This window comes from Oncorhynchus clarkii, chromosome 27 (genome assembly GCF_045791955.1).
Source record: "Oncorhynchus clarkii lewisi isolate Uvic-CL-2024 chromosome 27, UVic_Ocla_1.0, whole genome shotgun sequence".
NCBI lineage: Eukaryota > Metazoa > Chordata > Actinopteri > Salmoniformes > Salmonidae > Oncorhynchus > Oncorhynchus clarkii.
Genome location: NC_092173.1, coordinates 14520500 through 14545416, shown reverse-complemented (window position 1 = coordinate 14545416; position 24917 = coordinate 14520500). Strand labels below are relative to the sequence as shown.

The window sequence follows — 24917 nt, the reverse complement described above, 5'->3', positions numbered from 1 at the left end:
CATGAAAATCTGGATAGGCCAATTATTATTATTATTTAATAAAAAATTCAAGCCACATGATAAAGAGGCACCACTCAAAGTAGTGAAGTGAAAAAACAACCACAGCTTAGCCAAAACAGAAACTATTTCATGTTTGATCAAATAGCAAAATCTCCCGTTCCATCGCAGACCAGTGTTATCATGAGCATCGAACCCTGCAGCTTGGAAATGTCTGGGAACAAGAAGTCTGTTCAGACCTGTTTGAGGCCTGGGTCGTGTTCATTAGGCACCGAAAGGGGAAAACAACTGACTTAAACAAGGAGAATGTACCTGGACTTGTCCAATAAGAAACGGACATTTTTGCTTTCCATTGCAATTTTTTTTTTTTTATGTTTTCAGTGTTGTGCCCTGCAGTCCAGCACTTTTAAAGTTAGTCACTGGGGATTGAATTCACAGTATTATAAACTCCACAGATGCCCCATGTCCCTCGTCCTCTGGCTTATCCACTGTTGTGACCTCTAACATCGGAAGCTTTTTGCATGGCGTGGATTTGAGCAAGTGTTTTTTTTTTTTTGCTTTCTCTCTCTGTTGTCCGTCCCCCCCCTTCCTCTCCTCCCTCCCACCCGGACGGTGTGTTCTCTTTCTAGGAGAGGGCAAATGTTGACGCAGAGCGCCGCGCCCTGGCGAGCCTCCAGGAGGGCTACAGTGAGCTGAAGAACCAGCTTCATAACTGCCCCGAGTCACTGAGGGAGCAGTTACACGAACAGCTCAAAAGGGTCAGTCGTCAATCTACCACCAAGACCACCACCCCCAACCACCCCTGAGACCCAGAGACAGGCAGTGTCCCCCCAGCCCTTGTACCCCTCCACACACCCACCCATTTCCTCCACCCTCGCCTCTGAGCTACACCAATCCAACATTTTGAAGGGAAATTCCAGCAGAGCCACATCACAATTAGCGTATACTTACCTCCAGATTATTGAAGTACCCAGTAATAGAATAGCATTTTCAGGAAAAGCTGAAGTGGTGTACTGACGGATTTACAAGTGTAATGTCTACTGATCTCCTGGATAAAGTGATTTACAAGTGTAATGTCTACTGATCTCCTGGATAAAGTGCATAGAAGGCTGCACTTGACGGCCAAAGAAACGGAATTGGAATTCAAATTCTATGATGAACACTGAAAAATGTTCGTAACATCCAAGAAGATGGCATACAGATCTAGGGTAGGTTTCCTGGACACAGATTAATCCTAGACCTGGACTAGAAAGTATGCTCAATGGAGATTCTACATGGACTAGACTAGGCTTAATCTGTGTCTGGGAAACCTGCCTGTAATGTTTATGCCAGATGCCGGTCGGTGATTGCTGCATAGTATGCAAAACACTATCTTGGTATCATAAGACCTGGTGCATACCTCTTCAGATACTGTTACTGGGACCTTTACCCCTTTAGCTGGGACCTGTTGCACTCTGCACGTATGAAAATCCTGTCTTATGCCCTTCTCCTATGTGCTAATGCCACAAGCTGCTGGAATTTCCCCTCTCCTCTCTCCGCCACAACGATGTGCTTTGCCTCTGAGCAATCAGAAGGAGTGTCAATATGGCTCCTGATGACTTTGGGGCGAGGTGCTGCATTGTGGTGATTTCTGGGCCGTATGTGCGTTGCAGGCATTTCACACAGAGGTGTGTGTGCTGTCTGTCTGGTTGATACAGTCTCTGCATCTGGAAGCATCCCTCCCTCTCTTCTTGATTAGTGATGGCTTATTACCCCTTAATAACTGCTTACTAATCTATTAATGTAGACACTTTCCACTCCCTGTCCTACTCTCTTTTCATGTCTTTCCTCTAAATGGAAATGGGTTTGTTTTGTGTCTGAATAATGTTTTATATCGTCAGCTCTCTGAAAAGTCAGTCCATAGAAAATGTATTTTACATTTTGTCAGGCAGTGCAACTGTTTATCAGCCAATTACATGTTGCACGTTAGCTCTAGTCACTTTGCTGTCCTATCCACGTAAAGTAGCATGACATATTGGCTGACCAACTTGACATGAGAACAATTGCTATGCAATTTCCCTTCGTTACAGGACAGAAAGCAGATATAATACATTTTGTATACTTCTGCATTTGCAAATGCCGCCTTGTACGTCTCATTGGGTCATGTTCATTAGGCACCGAATGGAGGAAAATTTAACTGAAACGGGGGGGGGTCAAAATAAACAAAACATTTTCCGTTGCGTACACTGATGAACACGACCCTGCTTTGCTGTAGACATTCTTCAGAAGTGCGACAGAGGCTCTTGAGTGGCCTGCTCTCCAAACACAGAGGGCCTGAAGATGTCAGTGTTGACATGAGCCTTCTCTCGTCAACGTCAGTAACGCTCTGATGAACTGACAGCAAGGGCAGGCCCTTGTCTTTCCCCCTGCAAAGTCCTCACATCTCTGTGTGGGTTTCTTCGGTTTATGGTAAAGGATCAAGGCATTCAGTTGGGTTCTCACATGCAAATCAGCTATAAAATTCAGTATAGAAGATAGTACTGTATAAGTACTTTAGTATTACTAGAGTAAAAGCACAGTATTACCTTTTGTAACATATAGATAGATAGTGCAGCAGAGAAGACTGCTTGTCGCCATTCAATCAACCTACTGGGCTATAAAATCTTTCAACCAATGAGATTCGCAATGAGGCAGTTTCCTCCAGATATGCATGTAATATTGATTGTTGTTGCTGCTGTATACCACAACATTTTCATAATGTTATGGTGCTTCTCCATTGGTGGCATAGTTAGGAACCTAGGATACAATGAAGAGAGAGTCTAATGGCAAAGTTAACCCAAATAACATAATATTAAAATCTATCAAAGCATGATCAACGTAGTCATAGTGTTAAACAGAACTCCACCAATCGTTAGATAGAACCTCCATGCAGTCTACTCTGGACTTGAAGCACATTCATTCCGTGGCCTATCACCCCTGGTTGTGCTGGCTTGGCTTGGGCCTTGACCGCCGTGGCTGAGGAGCATGGTCATTGGAGAGTGTCAAGGGGGCGGAGGGGGTTGGCCTGACCCTGTGGTGACCTTGTGGGGTGTGGTGGGGCTGTCTGTCTCTTGGGGTTGGTAGTTGTTGGTACTTTAGAACCCTTTTCACACTATTGTGCCAACCCACACCAGACTCTGCTGGCTCAGGTATTTTCTAAACACATTGTGCTTTCTATGAGGAATGCATGAACAGGCAGGCCAAATACAGCTCGGCTCGGCTCAGCAGTGTGAAAACTGTATATTATAGGAGGCTGAGGCCTGGTGTGGTTGTGACCCATTGTGATGGGCTCTGTGTGGGGTTCAACAGGAGGGCGAGACCTTGGAGTCAGAGACAAAACAGTTTGAGGACCTGGAGTTCCAGCAGCTGGAGAGGGAAAGCAGCCTGGAGGAGGAGAGGGAGACCATCAGCCAGCAGCTGCTGCAGGAGAGGGCCGAGTACCACACCAGCATGGCCAAGAGGAAGGTAATGGACTGGACCACAATGGCTGCTCCTATCAATTCTGGCAACCCTTCATAATATCTGGAGCTGTGAATATGAATGTCTGTCAGAGAATCTAGCTCATTTCTGATGATGGCAAAATGCCTTTACAGGTTGAGTGTAAATAGTATGATCATTCACATCAAGAATGGTGTTGGTGGGGATACCTGACAAAGACATGATACATGATCACTGCGTTGTTTTGAGTGTAGTGTACACTCCCATTCAAAAGTTTGGGCTCACTTAGAAATATCCTTGTTTTCCATGAAAACATACATGAAATGAGTTGCAAAATGAATAGGAAATATAGTCAAGACGTTGACAAGGTTATAAACTTTTTTTTTGTCAAAGAATCCTCCATTTGCAGATCTTTGGCATTCTAGTTGTCAATTTGTTGAGGTAATCTGAAGAGATTTCACCCCATGCTTCCTGAAGCACCTCCCACAAGTTGGATTGGCTTGATGGGCACCTCTTACGTACCCTACGGTCAAGCTGCTCCCACAACAGCTCAATAGGGTTGAGATCCGGTGACTGTGCTGGCCACTCCATTATAGACAGAATATCAGCTGACTGCTTCTTCCCTAAATAGTTATTGCATAGTTTGGAGCTGTGCTTTGGGTCATTGTCTTGTTGTAGGAGGAAATTGGCTCCAATTAAGCGCCATCCACAGGGTATGGCATGGAATTGCAAAATGGAGTGATAGCCTTCCTTCTTCAAAATCCCTTTTACCCTGTACAAATCTCCCACTTCACCACCACCAAAGCATCCCTAGACCATCACATTGCCACCACCATGCTTGACAGATGACGTCAAGCACTCCTCCAGCATCTTTTCATTTTTTTCTGCATCTCATGAATGTTCTTCTTCGTGATCCGAACACCTCAAACTTGGATTTGTCTGTCCATAACACTTTTTCCCAATCTTCCTCTGTTCAGTGTCTGCATTCTTTTGCCCATTTTAATATTTTCTTTTTATTGGCCAGTCTGAGATATGGCTTTTTCTTTGCAACTCGGAGTCGCCTCTTCACTGTTGACATTGAAACTGATGTTTTGCGTGTACTATTTAATTAAGCTGCCAGTTGAGGACTTGTGAGGCGTCTGTTTCTCAAACTAGACAATCTAATGTACTTGTCCTCTTGCTCAGTTGTGCACCGGGGCCTCCCACTCCTTTATCTATTCTGGTTAGAGACAGTTTGAACTGTTCTGTGAAGGTAGTAGTACACATCGTTGTACGAGATCTTCAGTTTCTTGGCAATTTCTCGCATGGAATAGCCTTCATTTCTCAGAACAAGAATAGACTGACGAGTTTCAGAAGAAAGTTCTTTGTTTCTGGCCATTTTGAGCCTGTAATCAAATCCACAAATGCCGACGCTCCAGATACTCAACTAGTCTAAAGAAGGCCAGTTGTATTGCTTCTTTAATCAGAACAACAGTTTTCAGCTGTGCTAACATAATTGCAAAAGGGTTTTCTAATGACAAATTGGCCTTTTGAAATGATCAACTTGGATTAGCTAACACAACGTGCCATTGGAACACAGGAGTGATGGTTGCTGATAATGGGCCTCTGTATGCCTATGTAGATATTCCATAAAAAATGTGCAGTTTCCAGCTACAATAGTCATTTACAACATTACCAATGTCTACACTGTATTTCTGATCAATTTGATGTTATTTTAATGGACAAAAACAAGGACATTTCTAAGTGACCCCAAACTTTTGAATGGTAGTGTATATTTTCTCAATTTAAAGTTATCTTGTTGAGTACCCCTTTAATTCATCAATAACTCTTTAAACGTGTTTTCTTCCAGGACAAGGTGGCAGCTCTGGAAGGCCAGGCCAGTCAGCTGGGACAGCAGGCGTCTCAGGAGTGTGACAAGCTGGCTAAGGACAGGAACCTTACCCTGCAGATGCTCCATAAGGTAACATTACAATACAGTCTATATCTGGCCCAGCAGCCACTACAATCTACACATTGGTTGGTTATTACTCTGTTTTTTGTAAATGGACTGGTGATTCCCATGGAACCACTTTGAAAATGAATATAATTAGAATCTAATCATTATCACTCTCTGGTCTTGCTTGACAATGTGAGAATTGCACACAAAGTCATCACCAAATGAAGGGCATTGTGCCATGCCAGCCGCCTCAGATTAAGTCTATTAACTAAGAGCTTGTTGGCGTTTTTCCCATTTGTCGACATTTCACTTTCAATCTCGGCGTATGTGCTGCCTTGTCCCCAGCTTTTCTGCAAGTGGAACATTTTTTAATTTGGTGAAGAAACTATGGCAATCCATAGTCAGGACAGAGTCCGATACTTATGTGTTCTGGTGTCTCTGTGTTCTAGGAGAAAGAGAGACTATCGGCCCTGGAGAAGAGGTACCTCAGCCTTACAGGAGGAAGGACTTTCCCTAAGAGTTCCAGCACCATGAAAGAGGTGAGGGGGGTTTATCTTACGGTCTTTCAGGGGTCACACCGCCAAGGACAGTTATCTACCATGACGCAGATATATGAACGGACCTCCGCTCTGATCACTTGTCTAAAGCCACACTCCTTAATTTGTGTATACTGGCAAAGACTAACAAAGACCACCACTAAAGATGTTAACAATGGAGCAAATGGCCTCCATTACATTTTCACATGCAAATAGTAGTCTAAGGATACTGGATTTCTATGATACATCTGTTGTCCTCAATGAATTATTTAAAGTTACACAATTAGACTGTGGCTTTAAGGGGAATTTGATGGTTTTCATAGTTGAGATGGTAGAATGTTTGACTGATGAATAGAACTTGGTATCTCTCTCTGTTTTTACATGCGGTGTAGGTCTAGTGTGTGCTTGTTCTACCACTGGTGTGCCAGAGTAACCATTTATTTACTGTGTTTAACACAATGTGGTGTCCGCTTGTGAAGTATGGCCTTATTTACATTGCGTTCGGATAGTTAGATGCAGCTGATCACATCAGTAAGACCGGTTTGATCTGATAATTCAGATCCGACAGACATATTCTTTTGGATTGGAAACATCTGCACTTTGATGATGGATTGTACATATCTCAACTCAGGCCAGCGAGATACTGAATCCGTGGGCTGTGTGGTTTAGTCTGAAAACATGAACCGATTAGTCTGGTGCTAAACTCTCGTCCAATTCTAACATATCCTATCAACCTGCATTCTTATGCATTTAGACCACGTTCATTACATGAGATGTCTATCAGTTTCATTGTTGAATTGGATATTCAACAATGATATTAATTTAGACCACTGTAAACTAGACCAATGAAACTGAATATAACCCATACAAGGGCACTCAATGTGCAGTAACACCTATGTTTGACCCTTTTGTGATTGACAGTTTTTACCCCAATACTGTATTGACACTTGTGTAGTTTAGAGGGGCATAAACAGTAACTGTACTGTACAGCAACTGGAGCTGGAGCTGAGACCAGTGTCCCTGACTGTCCCTGTTGAAACAGGAAGTGCTCCATATCAGCGAGATTGACCTGTTAGAGGACTCCCACTCCCAGCATCCTCTCTGCCGACCCGCTGCTTTCTTTTTAAGCTCCTCCTTTCAGTTATACCCAGGGGGCAGCCCGACAGAGGTAACCAGACTAACTGTCAGTGTAACTGTTCCTGCATGACACCTGAGCTCACTCACTGTAACCCCCCTATGCACAGTGTGTCTTGCCCAACACTTAAAGGCCCACTCTGTGATATTTACAGCTTTATAGGAAACCAAGGTGCGAGGTTGCCATTTTGTTGTTGTTTTTTAATTAAGGAGTGGGCCTTTAAGAGGTCTGCGTGAGTTATGTCTTGTTACCCCCAATGACTCCCAGCAAATTGCACCCCGCCCCCCATATGTAGCTTAAAAACACATTTGGTCATCCTGTGAGGCCCTTGAAATACAGTACTGATTTGAATGTCGTCATTGTTTGTCTTTATGAAATACTTGGTCTGCTGGATTAACTGTTGCCATTTTAATTGATGTGTCTCTTCAACTTTTAGAATGGGCAAAAGCATAAACAACTCATGCTACAACTGGGGTGTGAGGATGCTGTGTTTGTGTGACGGTTTAGCCAGAGGCTCACATGCATGGTGCTTTGTCTCTCATTGAAGTGTACTATTCTGTTTGGTTTGTGTAGTACACTTCTCTCAATTAGCGTTTTGCTATCCTTTGAAGATGGCGAGAGCTTGTTGACGTCACTGTTATTCTATTCTTTCGCAGCGTGTTTGCAGTTCTCCAGCCCGATGTGAGGCTTGGGGAATTGTGGGAAATTACAGGGTAGAGAGATGCTGTGCTCCTTATGTATTCCGTTCATGTAGTTGTTCATGTTTTTCACACATATGTGTTTTATGTTTTAAAAACACAAGATAAAGCAGCAGCTTGTCTTAGGTGGTTGTAAAGTGTACGTATATTATATGCCTGTGTGTGAAATGGGTGCACATCCGTGTGTGTATGAGTATGCATATTATGAAAAGGACGTGTCATGGAGTGAGCTCATGGCCTCTTGTCCTGTTTGGTTTGCGTTGCGTTGGCTCTCAGGAGTACATGAAGCTCTCGGATGTCTATAGGATGTATGGGAGAGATTGCCATGACACCCAACTCACCACCACTGCTCAGCACGGCCTCTCGCTCATCCTAGACACAGCTGTCCCCTGCGAGGTACCACTGCTCTCTCTTTCTATCACTCTCTCCATCACTTCCTACCTCTCTCTCTCTCTCTCTCCCTGTCTCTGTCTCACTCTATTCTCTCCTTATCACTCCATCTTTTCATTCTTTACCTGTTGCTCTTCTCTCTAGTTGTCCTCTTGTAGGTAGCTTACTGTACTTACATACTGGTGTATTGGCTTTCTGCTAGATGGCCCTGTCCTTGTTATAATCAGCTCAACTAACCTCTGAATTACTGATTTGAGAATGAGAATTTTGAGGATAATGGTACCAGACCTGGATGAAATGCTGTACATATGTCATATACATTCAAATACTTGCCAGTATATTTTAGGTGAGCTTGATTTAGCTTGGAGCTTGCACTTTTGGAACTATTTCATTGGTTCCATTGTACCAGGCAAACTGAATCAAGCACAGCTCAAGTATTTGACATACTGTATGTATTTGACCCAGATCTGGATGGTACAATGGGTTGATATTATTGAAAGACTATCCATATGAGAGTCAGGTTTACTGACATGTATTTCACATGCTGTCCTTGTAGCTTCTGTTTTCCTCCCTGTTGACGTGTGTCCTTCTCTGTCTGTGTTTCTCTATCTTCCCTGTTTGCCCTTTGACATCCTGTCTGCCTGTTTATATGTGGCTCCCTGAATGAAAGGAGTATTTGACTGTGGGCCAGTTAACTCAGATCTTTGGGATGCCGAAGGTCGAGTCCTCCCCTACCTCTCCTCTCCGGCCCCTCCAGTCAGGAGCGGGAGACCCTGCCTTCTCCTGCCTCTCCGTTCCTCACGGTTCCTCCCTCTCTCTCTCTGTTGAGGTGTGTGTCTGGTCTCTCTCTCTCTATTCCTTCTCACCCATCTCTCCTCCACCTCTCGTTTCTGTGAAGATGCCCAAATGACTCCTCTACCCCAGTGGACAAAGCTAGTTGAAATGACATCATTCATTTCAACTGTTTTTTTCCGTTGAGAGACCTATTTGTCAGCATTTGCTGATGTTTCAAGAAGATGAGAATTAACATAAAAAAAACATAACATTTAGAAAACTACCAGATCCTCTTATTTGCTCATTAATGCTTTGTTTTCTTATTTCTCTTCCTCCTCCACTCCCTTGCTCTGTCCATCCTGTCCTTTGCCTCACTGCTGTCCATCCTGTCATTTGCCTCTCTTACTGTGGACTCTTCACTGCGGCCCTCCAGTACCAGCCTGAGCGCAGTAGGCCTCAAATCCCCACTCTCGATTTAGAGCAGTGGTACCAGGAGGCGATGGCTGCTGGGGTGAGCAGCCATCTCTGCCCCCCTCTCCCAGCTAAATCTCTCTCCCCTCGCAGGCCTATGCAGGTAATTCTCAGAGGTGCTGCCTTCTCCTCCTCTTTTCTATTCCTCCCCATGTTTTACTCTTCCATTGTTTCTGTTCTGTCTTCATGTTCTCACTTCCGATGAAAATGCCTTTTCAAGTGCAGTGTGCTTTGTTGATTGAGCTAATTGTTCATCGATGGTCTGCCTGGGCTTGCTGCCACTCATGCATTTAGTTTTCCTGTCACGGCTGTTGAAAGGAGAGGACCAAGGTGCAGCGTGGTGAGCGTACATTTTCTCTTTATTTGAAAAAAGACGCAGAACAAAACAATAAACACTACAAAAACAAACCGTGAAGCTAAAGGCTATGTGCCCTAAACAAAGTCAACTTCCCACAAAGACAGGTGGAAAAAGGGCTACCTAAGTATTGTTCTCAATCAGAGACAACGATAGACAGCTGTCCCTGATTGAGAACCCTACCCGGCCAAAACATTGAAATACAAATAATAGAGTATAGAATACCCACCCCAACTCACACCCTGACCAAATCAAAAATAAAGACATAAATAGGATCTCTAAGGTCAGGGCGTGACAGTACCCCCAAAGGTGCGGACTCCGGCCGCAAAACCTAAACCTATAGGGGAGGGTCTGGGTGGGCATCTATCCACGGTGGCGGCTTTGGTGCAGGACGCAGACCCCGCTCCACCACTGGTTCACCCCACTTTGGTGGCACCTCTGGTGCGGGGACCCTCATCGCCGACCCCGGACTGGGGTCCCTCGTTGCGGGCCCCGGACTGGGCACCCTCGTAGCAGGCCCCGGAATGGGCACCCTCGTTGCTGGCCCCGGACTCGGCACCCTCGCTGCGGGCCCCGGACTGGGCACCCTCGCTGCTGGCCCCGGACTGGGTACCCTCGCTGCGGGCCCTGGACTGAGCACCCTCGCTGCGGGCCCCAGACTGGGCATCCTCGTTGCGGGTCCCGGACTGGGCACCCGCGTTGCGGGCCACAGACTGGAGGCCATCTCTGGAGGCTCCGGACTGGAGACAGTCTCTGGAGGCTCCGGACTGGAGGAAGTCGCGCCATGGATCATCACTGGAGGAATCGTGCCTTGCATCATCACTGGAGGCTTCTTGCCATGGATCATCACTGGAGGCTTCGTGCCATGGATCATCACTGGAGGGAGGAGACGTATGGGCATCCTGGTACGTTGAGCTGCCACAGGGCTCACCAGGCTGGAGAGACATACAGGAGGCCCTGTCCTAGGCAGAGGCACCGGATACACTAGGCCGTGGAGGCGCACTGAAGGTCTTGAGCGTAGAGCCTGCACAACCCGTCCTGGCTGGATGGTTATTTTCGCCCTGCAGATGCGGGGCACAGGCACAGGACGCACTGGGCTGTGCAGACGCACCAGAGAAATAGTGCGCAACCGTAAGGCTATCCAGAGGTTAGTGAGGTCTGCACACTACCCCCTCTTGCACTAATAGAGTAGCCTTCTTTTTACAGAAGGCGAGAGCCAAATCGGCATATTCAGAGGGGATGCGCACGGTGGAGACCTGGTCTGGACTTTCCACTGTAGTAGCACCGTCGGAAATCACTAAACACCTCCCCGAGCACTTTCGTGACCACCCCGTGAGAGCCCTCTGTTGCCACGAAATAGTGGGGTCATGACAGGCCAACCAGGGTAGACCCAGCACCACGGGAAACGCAGGAGAATCAATAAGGAAGAGACTGATTCTCTCCTTGTGACCCTTCTGCGTAACCATGCCCAGGGGAGCGGTGGCCTCCCTAATTAGCCCTGACCCTAATGGTCGACTATCTAGGGCGTGCACAGGGAAGGGCATATCCACAGGAAAAATGTGGATCCCTAAACTATGGGCAAAAGATCTGTCAATAAAATTCCCAGCTGTGCCTGAATTTACAAGCGCCTTATGCTGGGAATGCGGGGAAAACTCAGGAAAATTAATAAACAAAACCATGTGAGCAACAGGGGGCTCTGGGTGAGCCTGGTGCCGACTCACCTGGGGTGACACGAGAGTGCCCTGCCTGCTGCCTCGACTCCCAGAGGAACCTCCCCAGCACCGACCGGCAGTGTGCCTTCTGCGGCCACAGATAGTGCATGGAGCGGCCCCTCCTCCGGTCGCCTAAGTGCAGCACCTCCCAGCTCCATGGGCGTTGGAGCGGTGGTGCTTGGGGATGGAACCAACAGACCCCGATCTGGACGTCTGCGGGTAGCCAGAAGGTTATCCAGCCGGATGGACAGGTCCACCAGCTGGTCGAATGTAAGAGTTGTGTCCCTGCAGGCCAACTCCCGACGGACGTCCTCACGCAGACTGCACCGGTAGTGATCGATCAGGGCCCTGTCGTTCCATCCCGCGCCGGCAGCCAGGGTCTGGACATCCAACGCAAACACCTGTGCTCTCCTCGTCTCCTGCCTCAGGTGGACTAGACGTTCACCCGCTGCTCTACCCTCAGGCAGGTGGTAAAAGACTGCCCGGAAGAGGCGGGTGAAATCCTCGAAGTGGTCCAACACCGCTTCTTCCCCCCATACGGCGTTGGCCCACATCAGGGCTTTCCCTGAGAGGCAGGAGACGAGGGCGGCCACGCTCTCACGGCCCGAAGGAGCCGGGTGGACGGTTGCCAGGTAGAGCTCTAGCTTGAGCAAGAACCCCTGACAACCCGCCGCCGTTCCATCATACTCCGTCGGGAGGGAGAGCCGAATCCCACTGGGCACGGGTGAAGGAGGGGTGAGTCATGGTGAGACTGGTGGTGCTGGTGGAGACGCTGGAGGAACTCTTCTGGTTTGTAGAACGCGATCTATGGTGCTGCCGAGAATTGAAACCAGGTGTGTAGAAAACAAAGACAAAACAAATGGAAAATGAAAAGTGGATCGGCGATGGCTAGAACGCCGGTGACGTCAACCGCCGAACGCCGCCCTAACAAGAAGAGCGACTCTGGCGGAAGTCGTGACATGTTGTTGGTGCTGCCATAATAATCACTGTCTCTGTCTGTCTGATATCTCAGTAGTAGCTGTAGTGATTTAAAGTACACTCACCAAAAGTAGGCTGCTTTAACATTTCAAAGATATCAATCAATGTCAGTATGTAGGTTGAATTGAAATTCCTTTGAAACTCCAAAAAAGCCAACATTTTTTGTATTTGTACCCTACTCTACTTCTCATAGCATCTCCCACCAGACTAGTTTGAGTAAGCATCACAGTTTATATTCCTAATTCCATTTAATGTAATACATGTTTTACTATGTGCGGGGTAACCTCAAACAATTAGTTTACTGTGTTTGAAAGCTGATCCTGGTCCATCTTCACTCCTCCCAGGTGTTCCGCTCCAAGCTGGACAGTGATGCTGGACAGACGGTACATCAACCCAAAGCAGGCTCCGGATCCCATCTGCAGTGTGGAGCTGCCACACTGGGACGCAACACAACCTCCAAGGTAAACCTCGTCACCTCCGCTCCATCTCTTTTGGTTGGCTAGTAGTAGGCTCCTCAGCGGATCATGTAGTAATCAACTATTATTATAATGTGAAGTTTATGTAAGGTTCATTTGAATAGCACACATTTGCAACTAAAAGCCGAATTGCAGCCTACACAAGCCTACAACCACATGAAAATACTAAATAGAAGGTACTGGTGTAGGAGGGAGGTCACGTTTGTGGCTGGATTTTGTAGCTCGTGCAGATCTCTTCTGAGGCAGCCATTTGCTGTAAACTTGCAATCTAGCTAGCTTCATCATAATAGTTTGTGTTAAGTTTCTATGAGGAAGACTAAAGTACATAATGCCCTTTATACACAATCAATCTGAATGTAGTGCATGTATCCTGCTCAGGTCACCTGGTGATCGATTTGACCTAGCATATGGTTACATACTGGTAAACAACAGCAGGTTGTTATGTGTTGTGTGTTACATGATAGTATCAGATTACATTTGACATTTGACCTAACAAGACCGAGAGTTTAAATGCCTAGCATATGATGGTTTATATACTGTCCCATTCACTGGATATCGTATTGGCTCTTGGCCTTGCCTGCCAGTCAATGACGACCACATTGGAAATCAATATTTTGGTGTAAACCTTGATGGCTTGTCACTTGTGTACTTCCATTGCATTGATATGTTGCTGTATATGTTTTTCATTGTTAATTTAATTGAATTAATTTAATAAATCAATCACTCTCCTCCTTTTGTGTCCTTCTAGAGCCCACTGATGGTTCCCAACAGTACCGGCAGTTTGCCACGTAACTTGGCTGCCACCATGCAGGACATAGAGACCAAGAGAGCGCTAGCCTTACAGCAGAAAGGTAACCACCTTTTGGGGGTTTTCACCAGGCTACTCTGTCTCATGTTCTGGTTTGAGGTGAGAGTTTCAGCAGTAAACATCAACATGGAATAAATATAGTTATAATGTGTTTAAGATGGTCCTCTCCAAGATTTGTCTGTCATTTTCAAGATTTCCTGTCGTGCTTCAGAGAAACCACACCCCGTCCCTGTCTTCATCACCCCACTTCCCCCTCACCCAGTCTCTGCTTCCACGGTTACGACCCCTCCCACGCTTCCCTCCTGTAGCTCGGATTTAACCACCATGTTGTCCTCCTGTCTGTCACCCTGTCCTTCCGTCCCTCCATCCAACCATCCCTCTCTCCATTACTGTCCTCCACTCTCCATGTCACAGAGTCCTCCTTGCCTTCCACGCCTGAGTCTCCCTGCTCCACCATGGACAATCCCACAGACCGACAGATAGACAGACAGACCTCTGAGCCTGGGAGTGGGTTTGGTCTCATGTTAATTTCCTAAAAGTCTGATGTTCGTCTCATATAAACTCTCCATCCTTCTTCTTCTCCATGTTCTTGTCTGTCTCCATCCCCCTGCTGAGAATCAACAATGCATGCATTTGGTAGAAGCAGTGCTCTTCATCTGTCGGGCCACCGTTGTTCCTCTTTAACTTTGCGGCTGTTTTTAAAAGAGGTATCTGTCAGCTATATGATGGATAGCGAGCATGGGTTTGAACTTGAAGGTGACTTCCTTGGGTTACTAGATAATTTTGTATTAGTATTTCTGCTGCTAATGTACTTAGGAGGCTTTGGTGATGAGGAAACGTGTTTCCGGTTGAATTGTGCTTGGGCTTTTGATAATACCGAGCACATACTATACATGTTTGTTTGATGTATGTGTGGGGGCTGGTTTCATCTGTCGCTGACCTGTGGTATCTACATTACATGGACTCACAGGCAATCTTTAGGTATTCTCTCTTCATAGCCGGGTGACGTTGATCATCAGGACCTTTTTCTTGGCAAGTGGATGTGAGTGTGTTTGAGTTGGTTAGTGGGTGAGTATGTGTGTCTGCATGCTGAGGGTGTTGCCATGCATCCTGGAACTGTCATCATGGGACATAATGGGGTATCCCTGGACGTGATGAAACCACCCCCCAGATCAGCTGTGACCTCCTACTTCCTCCCTCTCCCTCCACCCCCAGGCCACCAGGTGATCGAGGAGCAGCGGCGTCGATTGGCTGAGCTGAAGCAGCGGGCTGCAGTGGAGGCCCAGTGCCAGTGGGATGCGCTCCACGGCTCTCAGACCCACCTCAACACCCAGTATGCCCCTTCCCATGCCCAAGGCCCTCCCATGGTGCACCACTCCATCCTGCACCACCAGCCGCCACCGGCGGGCGAGCAGCCATACGACACACTGAGTCTGGAGAGCTCTGACAGCATGGACACCAGCGTCTCCACCGGCAACAACTCAGCCTGCTCCCCCGACAACATGTCCAGGTCAGAGAAACGTACACACACACACCCCGCACGCATATCCTCGAACACACACACACACTTCACCGACATGTCCAGGTCAGAGCGAGGAACACTCAGCCTTACATGATACACAAATTCCACACAAATACTGACTAATTTATGCCAAGGAATCTCCGATAAGTAACCACAGGTGTCAAGCTGTGTCTTGTATCAGCTCATTATTCATTATTGTCTGTCTAACAGTGACAAAAGAAGCCTATGTGTCTGCTCAGCTGTTGTCAGTATTCTGGTGAATATTTAATGTACGCTACTGAGCCGAACCAAACCAGGTTGTCTGTCCTGAACTGGTCTGCTGGAACCTAACCAGGTTGTCTGTCCTGAACTGGTCTGCTGGAACCAAACCAGGTTGTCTGTCCTGAACTGGTCTGCTGGAACCTAACCAGGTTGTCTGTCCTGAACTGGTCTGCTGGAACCTAACCAGGTTGTCTGTCCTGAACTGGTCTGCTGGAACCAAACCAGGTTGTCTGTCCTGAACTGGTCTGCTGGAACCTAACCAGGTTGTCTGTCCTGAACTGGTCTGCTGGAACCTAACCAGGTTGTCTGTCCTGAACTGGTCTGCTGGAACCAAACCAGGTTGTCTGTCCTGAGATGGTCTGCTGGAGGTTGTCTGTCCTGAGATGGTGTGCTGGAACCAAACCAGGTTGTCTGTCCTGAGAACCTAACCAGGTTGTCTGTCCTGAACTGGTCTGCTGGAACCAAACCAGGTTGTCTGTCCTCTGCTGGAACCTGAGATGGTGTTGTCTGTCCTGAGATGGTGTGGAACCAAACCAGGTTGTCTGTCCTGAGATGGTGTGCTGGAACCAAACCAGGTTGTCTGTCTTGAGATGGTGTGCTGGAACCTAACCAGGTTGTCTGTCCTGAACTGGTCTGCTGGAACCAAACCAGGTTGTCTGTCCTGAGATGGTCTGCTGGAACCTAACCAGGTTGTCTGTCCTGAGATGGTGTGCTGGAACCAAACCAGGTTGTCTGTCCTGAGATGGTGTGCTGGAACCAAACCAGGTTGTCTGTCCTGAGATGGTGTGCTGGAACCAAACCAGGTTGTCTGTCCTGAGATGTTGTGCTGGAACCTAACCAGGTTGTCTGTCCTGAGATGGTGTGCTGGAACCAAACCAGGTTGTCTGTCCTGAGATGGTCTGCAGGAACCAAACCAGGTTGTCTGTCCTGAGATGTTGTGCTGGAACCAAACCAGGTTGTCTGTCCTGAGATGGTGTGCTGGAACCAAACCAGGTTGTCTGTCCTGAGATGGTGTGCTGGAACCAAACCAGGTTGTCTGTCCTGAGATGGTGTGCTGGAACCTAACCAGGTTGTCTGTCCTGAGATGGTCTGCAGGAACCAAACCAGGTTGTCTGTCCTGAGATGGTGTGCTGGAACAATGCCGAAAAGGACGGTGTGTAAAGTATCCGAGCCAGCACAGCTGGGTTTCAGTCGGCACGACAGTGTGAAAAATCTATATTTCTCTAAATCCAGTTCAAACATTCTACAACTTAGAATTCAAATGTGAACAGGTCATCTTTGTGACAGTGAAAAGCACTCCCAGTCCGTACAGAACTCGTCAAGTTTGTTGGTTTGTTGTCGTGCATGAGTTATCACCGGCCATAATGAGGCCTACACAAATGTCAACAGGGAAACGCTCTTCCATAAACACATGAGTGACTGCTGAAATATAGTCAAAAGACTAGTTAAATATAGTCAAAAGACTAGTTAAATATAGTCAAAAGACTAGTTAAATATAGTCAAAAGACTAGTTAAAAATAGTCAAAAGACTAGTTAAATATAGTCAAAAGACTAGTTAAATATAGTCAAAAGACTAGTTAAATATAGTCTTTTAAGACTAGTGAAATACACTCTGCACAGATAGAGGGGTTTCCTTGAGCCAGTTGGTCTGAAAGGTAAGGTGTGTGTGTGGTCACACAGATTAGGCAGATGTGACCATCCCCTTTTGGATCTGGTGAAAGCACAGCTGTTTCTCCACTTTAAACAGGTAATCAAAGATTGCATGTACTTATCAGGCCCAAGCACGCATTAGGGTTGTGTTCAGTGGGCAGGAAATTGAGAGAAAAAAACTGTCCGAAGAGGGAAGGCTACTATCTGGACATGTCCAATGAGAAACAGTCATTTGTCTTCTGTTGCAAAGCGTTTTAGAATGTTGACCTTCACATGCCTTAATGAACACAACCTTGCACTCACTGTCCGCTAGGTACCACCTGGCTGTACGGGACATTTCCAGTGTATTGGACCTCTAAACAGTTATAGACATGTCATGACCCATTTTATAACTGTCTGGGATAGTTAATAACTGTTTGTGTTAGTTAGTGTCCACATAGTAAGTTACTGTTTTTATGACCAATGATGACAGGTGTTTTTAGGACTTACTTACTTACGTAATCCTCTTCGTTCCTATGTAAGAAGCTTGCCGATCTTTAGCCATTTTGGGCGTGGTTTTCCATGACGGGCCACAGTTTTAGGACTTAAAAGTATTAATAAACTGTTACCCATAAATATATTGAATGATGGATGTCATTGGTAGTTGAGATGTAACTCTGACTGTCCGGTTTGCAGTGCCAGTGGGATGGACGCGCTGAAGATCGAGGAGATGGAGAAGATGCTGAAAGAAGCCCACCTAGAGAAGGCCAGGCTCATAGAATCCAGAGTAAGACACCACCTCACACACCATGTCTAGCTTCCTATCAGATCCCATACTAACGTCTTACTTCAGTGTTTACAGTCAGAAGAGGACTGGCCACCCCTCCGAGCCTGGTTTCTTCCCAGGTCCCTGCCTTCTAGGGAGTTTTTCCTAGCCACTCTTCTGCCTCTGCATTGCTTTCTCTTTGGGGTTTTAGGCTGGGTATCTGTGATGCACTTTGTGACAACTGCTGATGTAAAAAGGGCTTTATGTTCATGATCTTCGCTCCACCTTTGTCCTTCTCTCCAGGAGCGTGAGAGCCATGCCCGTAGGCAGATGCTGGAGGAGGAGAGGAGGCGGCGCGAGGAGGCTGAGAAGAGGCTGCAGGAGGAGACGGTGCACAGGCAGCAACTGGTGGACAAGGAGGTGAAGATGAGAAGCAAGAACTTCTCCCAGGTGAGACTCAGGCCCGACAACAACAACCTACAAAATCCAATCAAAAAGAATATGCAGTTTGAGATCTGTCTCTCTGACCCTCTGTTAGTCGTACAGAAAGACTGGTTACACGTCTGTTTCCTTCTTTCCTCAGGCCCGTCCTATGACTCGTTACCTGCCCATCCGCAAGGAGGAGTTTGACCTGCGCTCCCACATCGAGTCATCCGGCCACAACGTGGAGACCTCTCACCACGTGATCCTCACAGAGAAGATGTGCAAGGGTTACCTGGTCAAGATGGGCGGCAAGATCAAGTCGTGGAAGAAACGCTGGTTTGTCTTCGACCGCCTCAAAAGGACCTTCTCCTATTACGTTGGTAAGGAAAATGCTGCCATTTATATCCATGTTTATATACAGACATATTTGTGTGCTCTTATTGCTCTGATCGAGCCAATGGGAGATACAGTACATGGCATATTCATACCCCTTGACCTTAATGTAGACCGTATTGAATAATACTGAATAATTTTGCACGCCCAATTTTTCAGTTTTTGATTTGTTAAAAAAGTTTGAAATATCCAATAAATGTCGTTCCACTTCATGATTGTGTCCCACTTGTTGTTGATTCTTCACAAAAAATACAGTTTTATATCTTTATGTTTGAAGCCTGAAATGTGTCAAAAGGTCGCAAAGTTCAAGGGGGCCGAATACTTTCGCAAGGCACTGTATTTCTAGGAGCTTTTTTGGCTGAAATATTCTTCAAATGGACATGATGATACAGTATGTTCCTTTTATGACACTGGTTTAGGAAATACTGTAGGAGCTCAAGAATATAATTGTGATAAACAATGAAAAGGATTGTCCGTATCTACATATATTCCATGACCCTCTTTCCCTCTGTTATCAAGGAAACTGTACTGTAGGAATCGAAAATAATAATGTGATGTTTATCTCCTCTACAGACAAGCACGAGACCAAACTGAAAGGAGTCATCTACTTCCAGGCCATTGAAGAGGTCTACTACGATCACTTGCGTATCGCCACGAAGGTACTTTCTGTGTTATCTACCCAACAATCGGAAAACAATCTTTAGGCAGAACACAATGAAATCCTCTTTGAATCACTTTTTCATTTTACGCTTTCACTGCACTGATTAAATATTTATCTTGACGATCTTTTGTTTTATACACGTTTTGCTTCTTCTACGCTTTCATTTCTCTTCTCACTCTTTTGCTTTGACTGGCTGGTTTCACAGAAAGGATTTTTCAACCTCAATTTGGCCAATGTATGTATCACTTTTTGTCTGTGAGCTCACAGACCCACCCATTGCTTGTTCTGCCCCCAAAACCCCAGTGTGTGAGTTTGTTGGTTGGTTTGGTTGTTTGTTTACACAGAATGTTCAGATAGAAATGTGTCATGTAGAATAGATAGGATTGTCTGTCATGTAGAATAAGGATTTGTGTCAGCTCTACATATTCCATTGCTATCTGCAACTTTCAGTTGAATACCCACCAGGGGCGTAATCATGCATGATTACACAGCCATTACAGAACAGTGCATCTCTGGATCCTCACATTTTCCCTTTCCCCCCTTAGTTTCATATTTGTCTGAAGTGCCTGCATTGGAGTTGTTTGCCAAAGCAAGCCTTCTTAGTGATAATTCACTTGTCTGCTCCTCTGTGGAATTGGTTGTGTTTGAATCTGTCCCTTCAATTAATACAATTGAAACAGACTAAATAAGGGTGGATTATCTTTTTTGCGTGTATCAGCGTTGTATTTCATACACTGTATATACCTTATGAACTCCTAAGACGTGCATGTGTGCAACTGTAAAATATGTGCGATGGGCACATGCGTCTTATAGTTTGTGTGGAGAATGTCATGTTTTGTGTGTGTGTGTGTACTGTCCTGCTGTATTTCTTATATCCTGTTTTGACTCTGTCTCCTTCAGCACTTTTCTGAGCTCCTGCCTCCTCAGTTTCGAAGAGAGGTGTGTGTGCCAGCCACGCCCTGATTAACTGTGTGTTGTGGATTAACACGTGGTAGCGCAGCGTAGGGCTCACTTTTCTTTTTACTTGTTCAAAAGACAGACGTGTGACTCGGCCTAGGAGAAGCCCCACTGTCCGGCAACAAGACAATCAGTTGAAAAAAATCTATATGGGCAAATGTGTAGCAACTAACCCTTGCCTGTGGTTTTTTGGGTTGTCGTTTATGATATTTGATTATTGTAGCACACCCATTGTACTAACCATCATGACCAATTAATTTAGGAAGAATATATAGGGACAGAGCATGATATTGGTTATTTTAGTTGAATCAGAGACAATATCCGAGGGTAGCACGTAGAAAAAAAACTCTCCACCCACATTCTGCATTCGATCTAGCCTCCAATGATCCCCCAAAAGGATATGGGTAGCTTCTGCACTTTCACACCCCTTAACATCGAGTGCTAAATCGGAGTCATTAAATTATACTTCAGCTCCATATTACTGACCTTTGACCTTTCTCTCTCCTCCAATCCCAGAGCCCCAATCCCTCGTTGACCTTCTGTGTGAAGACTCATGACAGACTCTACTACATGGTGGCCCCTGCCCCGGAGGCCATGAGGATATGGATGGACGTTATAGTAACCGGAGCCGAGGGCTACACGCAGTTCATGAACTAATACTGGAGACTTGCGTACATTGACATAAGGAGACTGTTTCGGCAGGAACACTTCAAGAGATTCAGGCCTTTCCTTCTAGCGCCTCTCCCAATATTGGGAAATTGCCTTTTTATTTTGTTAAGTTCATTATATCTATTTTTAAATCTCACATCTCTCACTTTACAATATACATTTTTTCTCCACTGTTTTTTCTACTTGCTTCTGCCCACTCATTAAAAAAGGGAGCCCTGGAAGAGACACACACACTGTATATAACCAAACGACATAACTGTCAGACTTTCTGCTCAAAAGCCTTTCTATATTGCCAAATGGAGATCTTGTTTTAGTCTCTTGCGTGAGACCTATTTTGTGTATCAGTAAATGTCTTTGATAGTTTTTTTTTTTACACACGTGGAATATTGCCAAATGACATAACAATGGTTTCAAACAGATGGTCGTTTTTATGGAATGTTTCAAATAGAATACAAAGGCATTTGCCCAAATCTACTTAAGTTTATCAGTGAGCGAAATATGTAATCATTTAAGAAATGCTTAAAAGAAATTCTATTGAAAATGGAGAATAAACCGAATTTAAAATCAGTAAGACCATGACACAACACACCAACTCAGGAGTCCATACTTAATTTAAGTTCCACAGATGAAACTAGATCTTGATCCATCTCTGTGATCTTACTTTACTGAACTAGATTCCACTGTGTCCGTCTTATACTACTCCTAAAGACACACAGTCTGTTTGCCAAGTCCTGATAACTTGACCCCTTGCGTAAGCAGCCATTCCATCACTGCCAGCCTACAACACCAGGAGCTCTAGGGACTACATAAAATGAGACAACAGTACATGTCATTATAATAATGCTAATCATTCTGTGCCTTGATGTGTCGTAATACTCCTAGTCTGTAACTGTTGATCGTGCTGGTTTACAATCTTTGTTGACAGTATCAGAATTCAACAGACTTGCATGGGGAAGGGAGAGGGGAGTCTGACTGCTGTTTTGATGCAGCAATACACAAGTACATGTGAACAGTAACATCCCCTGAATTCCAAGTTCCATCCCCCACTACATCCTACGCTCGTGTTGATCTGAGATGATTGGTAAAGAGGTGGTAGCTACATATCGCTCTCTGATACGCAATGTGCCATATACTATTGCGTACACAGATCTACACAAGTGCACAGGGTATATGGGCTTGTTTTCAGACTCAGGGTGCATTTCAGCTTTAATAGAACGTCAAATGATCTGGTAGCTTGACATAATCATTGTAAAGGGACTCAGACAGGCGACACGATCACAACAACATTTATAAATCACCATCTGAATATCTTTTTAAAGAAGACTATGCTGTGATTTTGAACATGTAAACCTGAGTGTTTAGGTTTATTGAGAAGCCTTGTGAAATGTAGTTCTTTTTCTATTTATGGTTAACCTGCCTGAGATACAGTAGTACTGTAAACTGTCAAGTAGAGGAAAAGAGACTAGTGAGAAAAGACCTTAATATATGTTCCTGTTTATTTTTTCCCCACACCGAAATGGGTGCAACCAAATATTCAGCATTGGGCAGAGGTATATCATAGTGTTATATATAAAAAAAAAAATGCCTGTATGAAAATGTAATTTACTCATCATTCAAACAGTATTGTATAAAAAGCAATTTACTTGTTTTTGTCATTTCAAAAGAATGGTCAGAATACACTTCAGTATACTTAAAAGAACACTCACAGGGTCATACAACTGTCAACACTGTGTAGAACATCTCTCACACCATCTTCAGACTATATTATGTTGACGGTACACTGTTTTATACGGCACTTTCATGTATGGATTATATGGATACTGTCAGATCTATTAAAACAGAAATGTTACTGTGAGTCTGGTTTGAAATCATAGCAACATGGCCATGGTTTTATTAAAACATTTCATTCTCATCGTCGCAGTAGAAACACTGCTATTACTTTTGAAATAACGATCTCACATAATCGTTTTAGGGTTACAACGTGTTAGCACAAATCAAAGTTACAAAAAAAAAAAAAAGAATTAAAAGTACATTCTAATGCCCATCTATTAAACACATTTTAAAAATTCACTTATGTTAAAAACGGATCACAAGTTGGTCAATGTGGTACCATGAACTGTAGAGGTTTTATGAGCTCTACCTAAAAACATGACTTCCTTGATAGGAAAGCAATTGGTTGAGCCATGGTCCAGTCAGCTTGTGATTGGCTTTCTGTCTTTCACACTTCATTGATTTCATCACCTGTGAAAATGTCAAACATCAATAGAGCATTCCCTGCTTGTCCTAGGATTTTACTCTATAAAACAAACAGTGAACATACACATTAATATCTACATTTGTCATTTAGGCTAATTTCACAAACAGAAGTATGAGACAAGTAGGTTTGGTTATAGAAAGGTTTTGTACTTACTCTCTGCACATGGGGAGCTGTATTCACTCACAGCTTCATCACCTGAGAACAGAACAGATAATGCAGAGGTCAGTTTCTTTCTAATGCTAACTTGACTTCCCTTTCTGTCAGTCAACATCATTAAACTCCCACTTCAGGGGTGAACTAATGGGCCCACTGGTGAGGTCTTGTTTCCTTCTTTAGGGAACAAGAGATATGTATGTAACCCAGACAGGTATGCCAGTGTCACCAAATATCAAATATTTCAGAGAGAAATGGGTGGTTTGGAAACTGGTTAATAGAAACGTGTAGTCTCCATTAATAGACAAAAAAATGCAACATCCAAACAACTGCTGTATATGTTGTTATTTTCAATTCATGGTGCGCTGTTTCAAAGGACTAATATAGACTATGGGGAACAATGTTTTCGGTGCATGAGAACACGTTTTTACTGTCGGTGTTAAATGGAATTCTTACTTGTCTGGTAGTAGTCATACACTTTCACCACAGCTGGTTTCAGATTCCTCACAGGCACAACCTCCTCTATGGCCAGGCTGTACGTCTTAGTTTCCTTCTGAATAAGCTGGGAGAAAAGGAAATAATACATTTGACACTGCAGTTCAATGTTATTGATTCATATAGTGTTCCTGTATAAATCATCCACTACGGTCTTACTTTGATGTTACTGTTCAAGTTAAATCCAGTGTGTGGATGCAAATGAGACCACATCCAACCAGGTTAATGTGACCGATAAAGACAGAAGCCTGTTTAGACGCAACATTCATTATTCATGTTCCTACCCCATCTAGGTAGATGATGACATGTCCTTCCTCCAGGTCAACTCGTTTGACAGTGGGGTCATTTTTCAACTGGAAGAACCGAACACAGGTTAACATTGTCATAGACAGTAGAGCTGATTAGTCCAAAGGACAACCACTGGCATTTACAATACTTACAATTAGAACAGACGCCATTATCATTAATATACAATAACTAATCCTGGAGGGGATTATACTTAGGGCCAGGAGTGTTCACCAACCTGGTAAAACTCCTGGCCCTGATTAAACTGTATATGCGTTCCCCTCAACTAAGGCTCTCTTATTGACTCACAGGCCTGAGGGAGGACTTGTCCAGGACGAAGCCAGAGAGAAGCTTGACATTGATGATCACCATGTTGGTCTCCTCTCGCCGACCGTTGTACCTGTCAGTCAAACCAGGTCAGATGAAGGTAACATACTGTATTACCTTAAAAAGTTGCAGAAATCTCACCATTTCCTGGTTGCTACAATTCTACTAGTTTGCCTAATTTATGTTTATGTGACAAAACAAGGAGTACCACAGTATGAGACATAATACCCATAAAACCTAGAGATTAAACAGGGAAATGTTCCAATCGTTTTCTACCTGGCGTGACATTTTGATAACCGTGTAAATCTCTCTAGGACAAGATTACTTATATATATATATATATTAGCCTGTATTTATCCCCCCAAAATGTGTTTAAGTGTTTCTAAAATAAATTATT

General features: G+C 44.9%; 2 protein-coding genes across 18 annotated transcripts in view; one reads left to right on the top strand and one right to left on the bottom strand.

Annotated features, from left to right (window-relative positions):
- LOC139385551 (pleckstrin homology-like domain family B member 1) overlaps positions 1-22852 on the top strand; it is a 106490-nt gene extending 83638 nt beyond the window's left edge. For 3 of the 16 annotated variants that reach the window (XM_071130707.1, XM_071130703.1, XM_071130710.1), the window contains 17 exons: positions 3325-3480; positions 5303-5413; positions 5839-5928; positions 8035-8154; positions 8819-8977; positions 9356-9496; positions 12783-12899; positions 13663-13765; positions 14137-14229; positions 14938-15232; positions 17831-17921; positions 18204-18350; positions 18484-18703; positions 19290-19375; positions 19583-19612; positions 20278-20316; positions 20851-22852. In XM_071130707.1, coding sequence (XP_070986808.1) covers positions 3325-3480; positions 5303-5413; positions 5839-5928; positions 8035-8154; positions 8819-8977; positions 9356-9496; positions 12783-12899; positions 13663-13765; positions 14137-14229; positions 14938-15232; positions 17831-17921; positions 18204-18350; positions 18484-18703; positions 19290-19375; positions 19583-19612; positions 20278-20316; positions 20851-20991 — 2139 coding nt within the window. In that variant the 3' untranslated portion in view covers positions 20992-22852. Of the gene's footprint in view, positions 1-626; positions 756-3324; positions 3481-5302; positions 5414-5838; positions 5929-6967; positions 7094-8034; positions 8155-8818; positions 8978-9355; positions 9497-12782; positions 12900-13662; positions 13766-14136; positions 14230-14937; positions 15233-17830; positions 17922-18203; positions 18351-18483; positions 18704-19289; positions 19376-19582; positions 19613-20277; positions 20317-20850 lie in introns of all 16 variants that reach the window. The other 13 variants (XM_071130702.1, XM_071130704.1, XM_071130713.1 and 10 more) reach the window with 10 other exon arrangements.
- A 7-nt stretch (positions 22853-22859) lies between these two features.
- Positions 22860-24917, bottom strand: part of LOC139385554 (alpha-2-macroglobulin-like) — a 30036-nt gene continuing 27978 nt past the window's right edge. For both annotated transcript variants that reach the window (XM_071130723.1, XM_071130722.1), the window contains exons 32-36: positions 24503-24593; positions 24193-24261; positions 23870-23975; positions 23414-23455; positions 22860-23244 (exon numbers count right to left, since the gene is read on the bottom strand). In XM_071130723.1, coding sequence (XP_070986824.1) covers positions 23222-23244; positions 23414-23455; positions 23870-23975; positions 24193-24261; positions 24503-24593 — 331 coding nt within the window. In that variant the 3' untranslated portion in view covers positions 22860-23221. The remainder of the gene's footprint in view (positions 23245-23413; positions 23456-23869; positions 23976-24192; positions 24262-24502; positions 24594-24917) is intronic.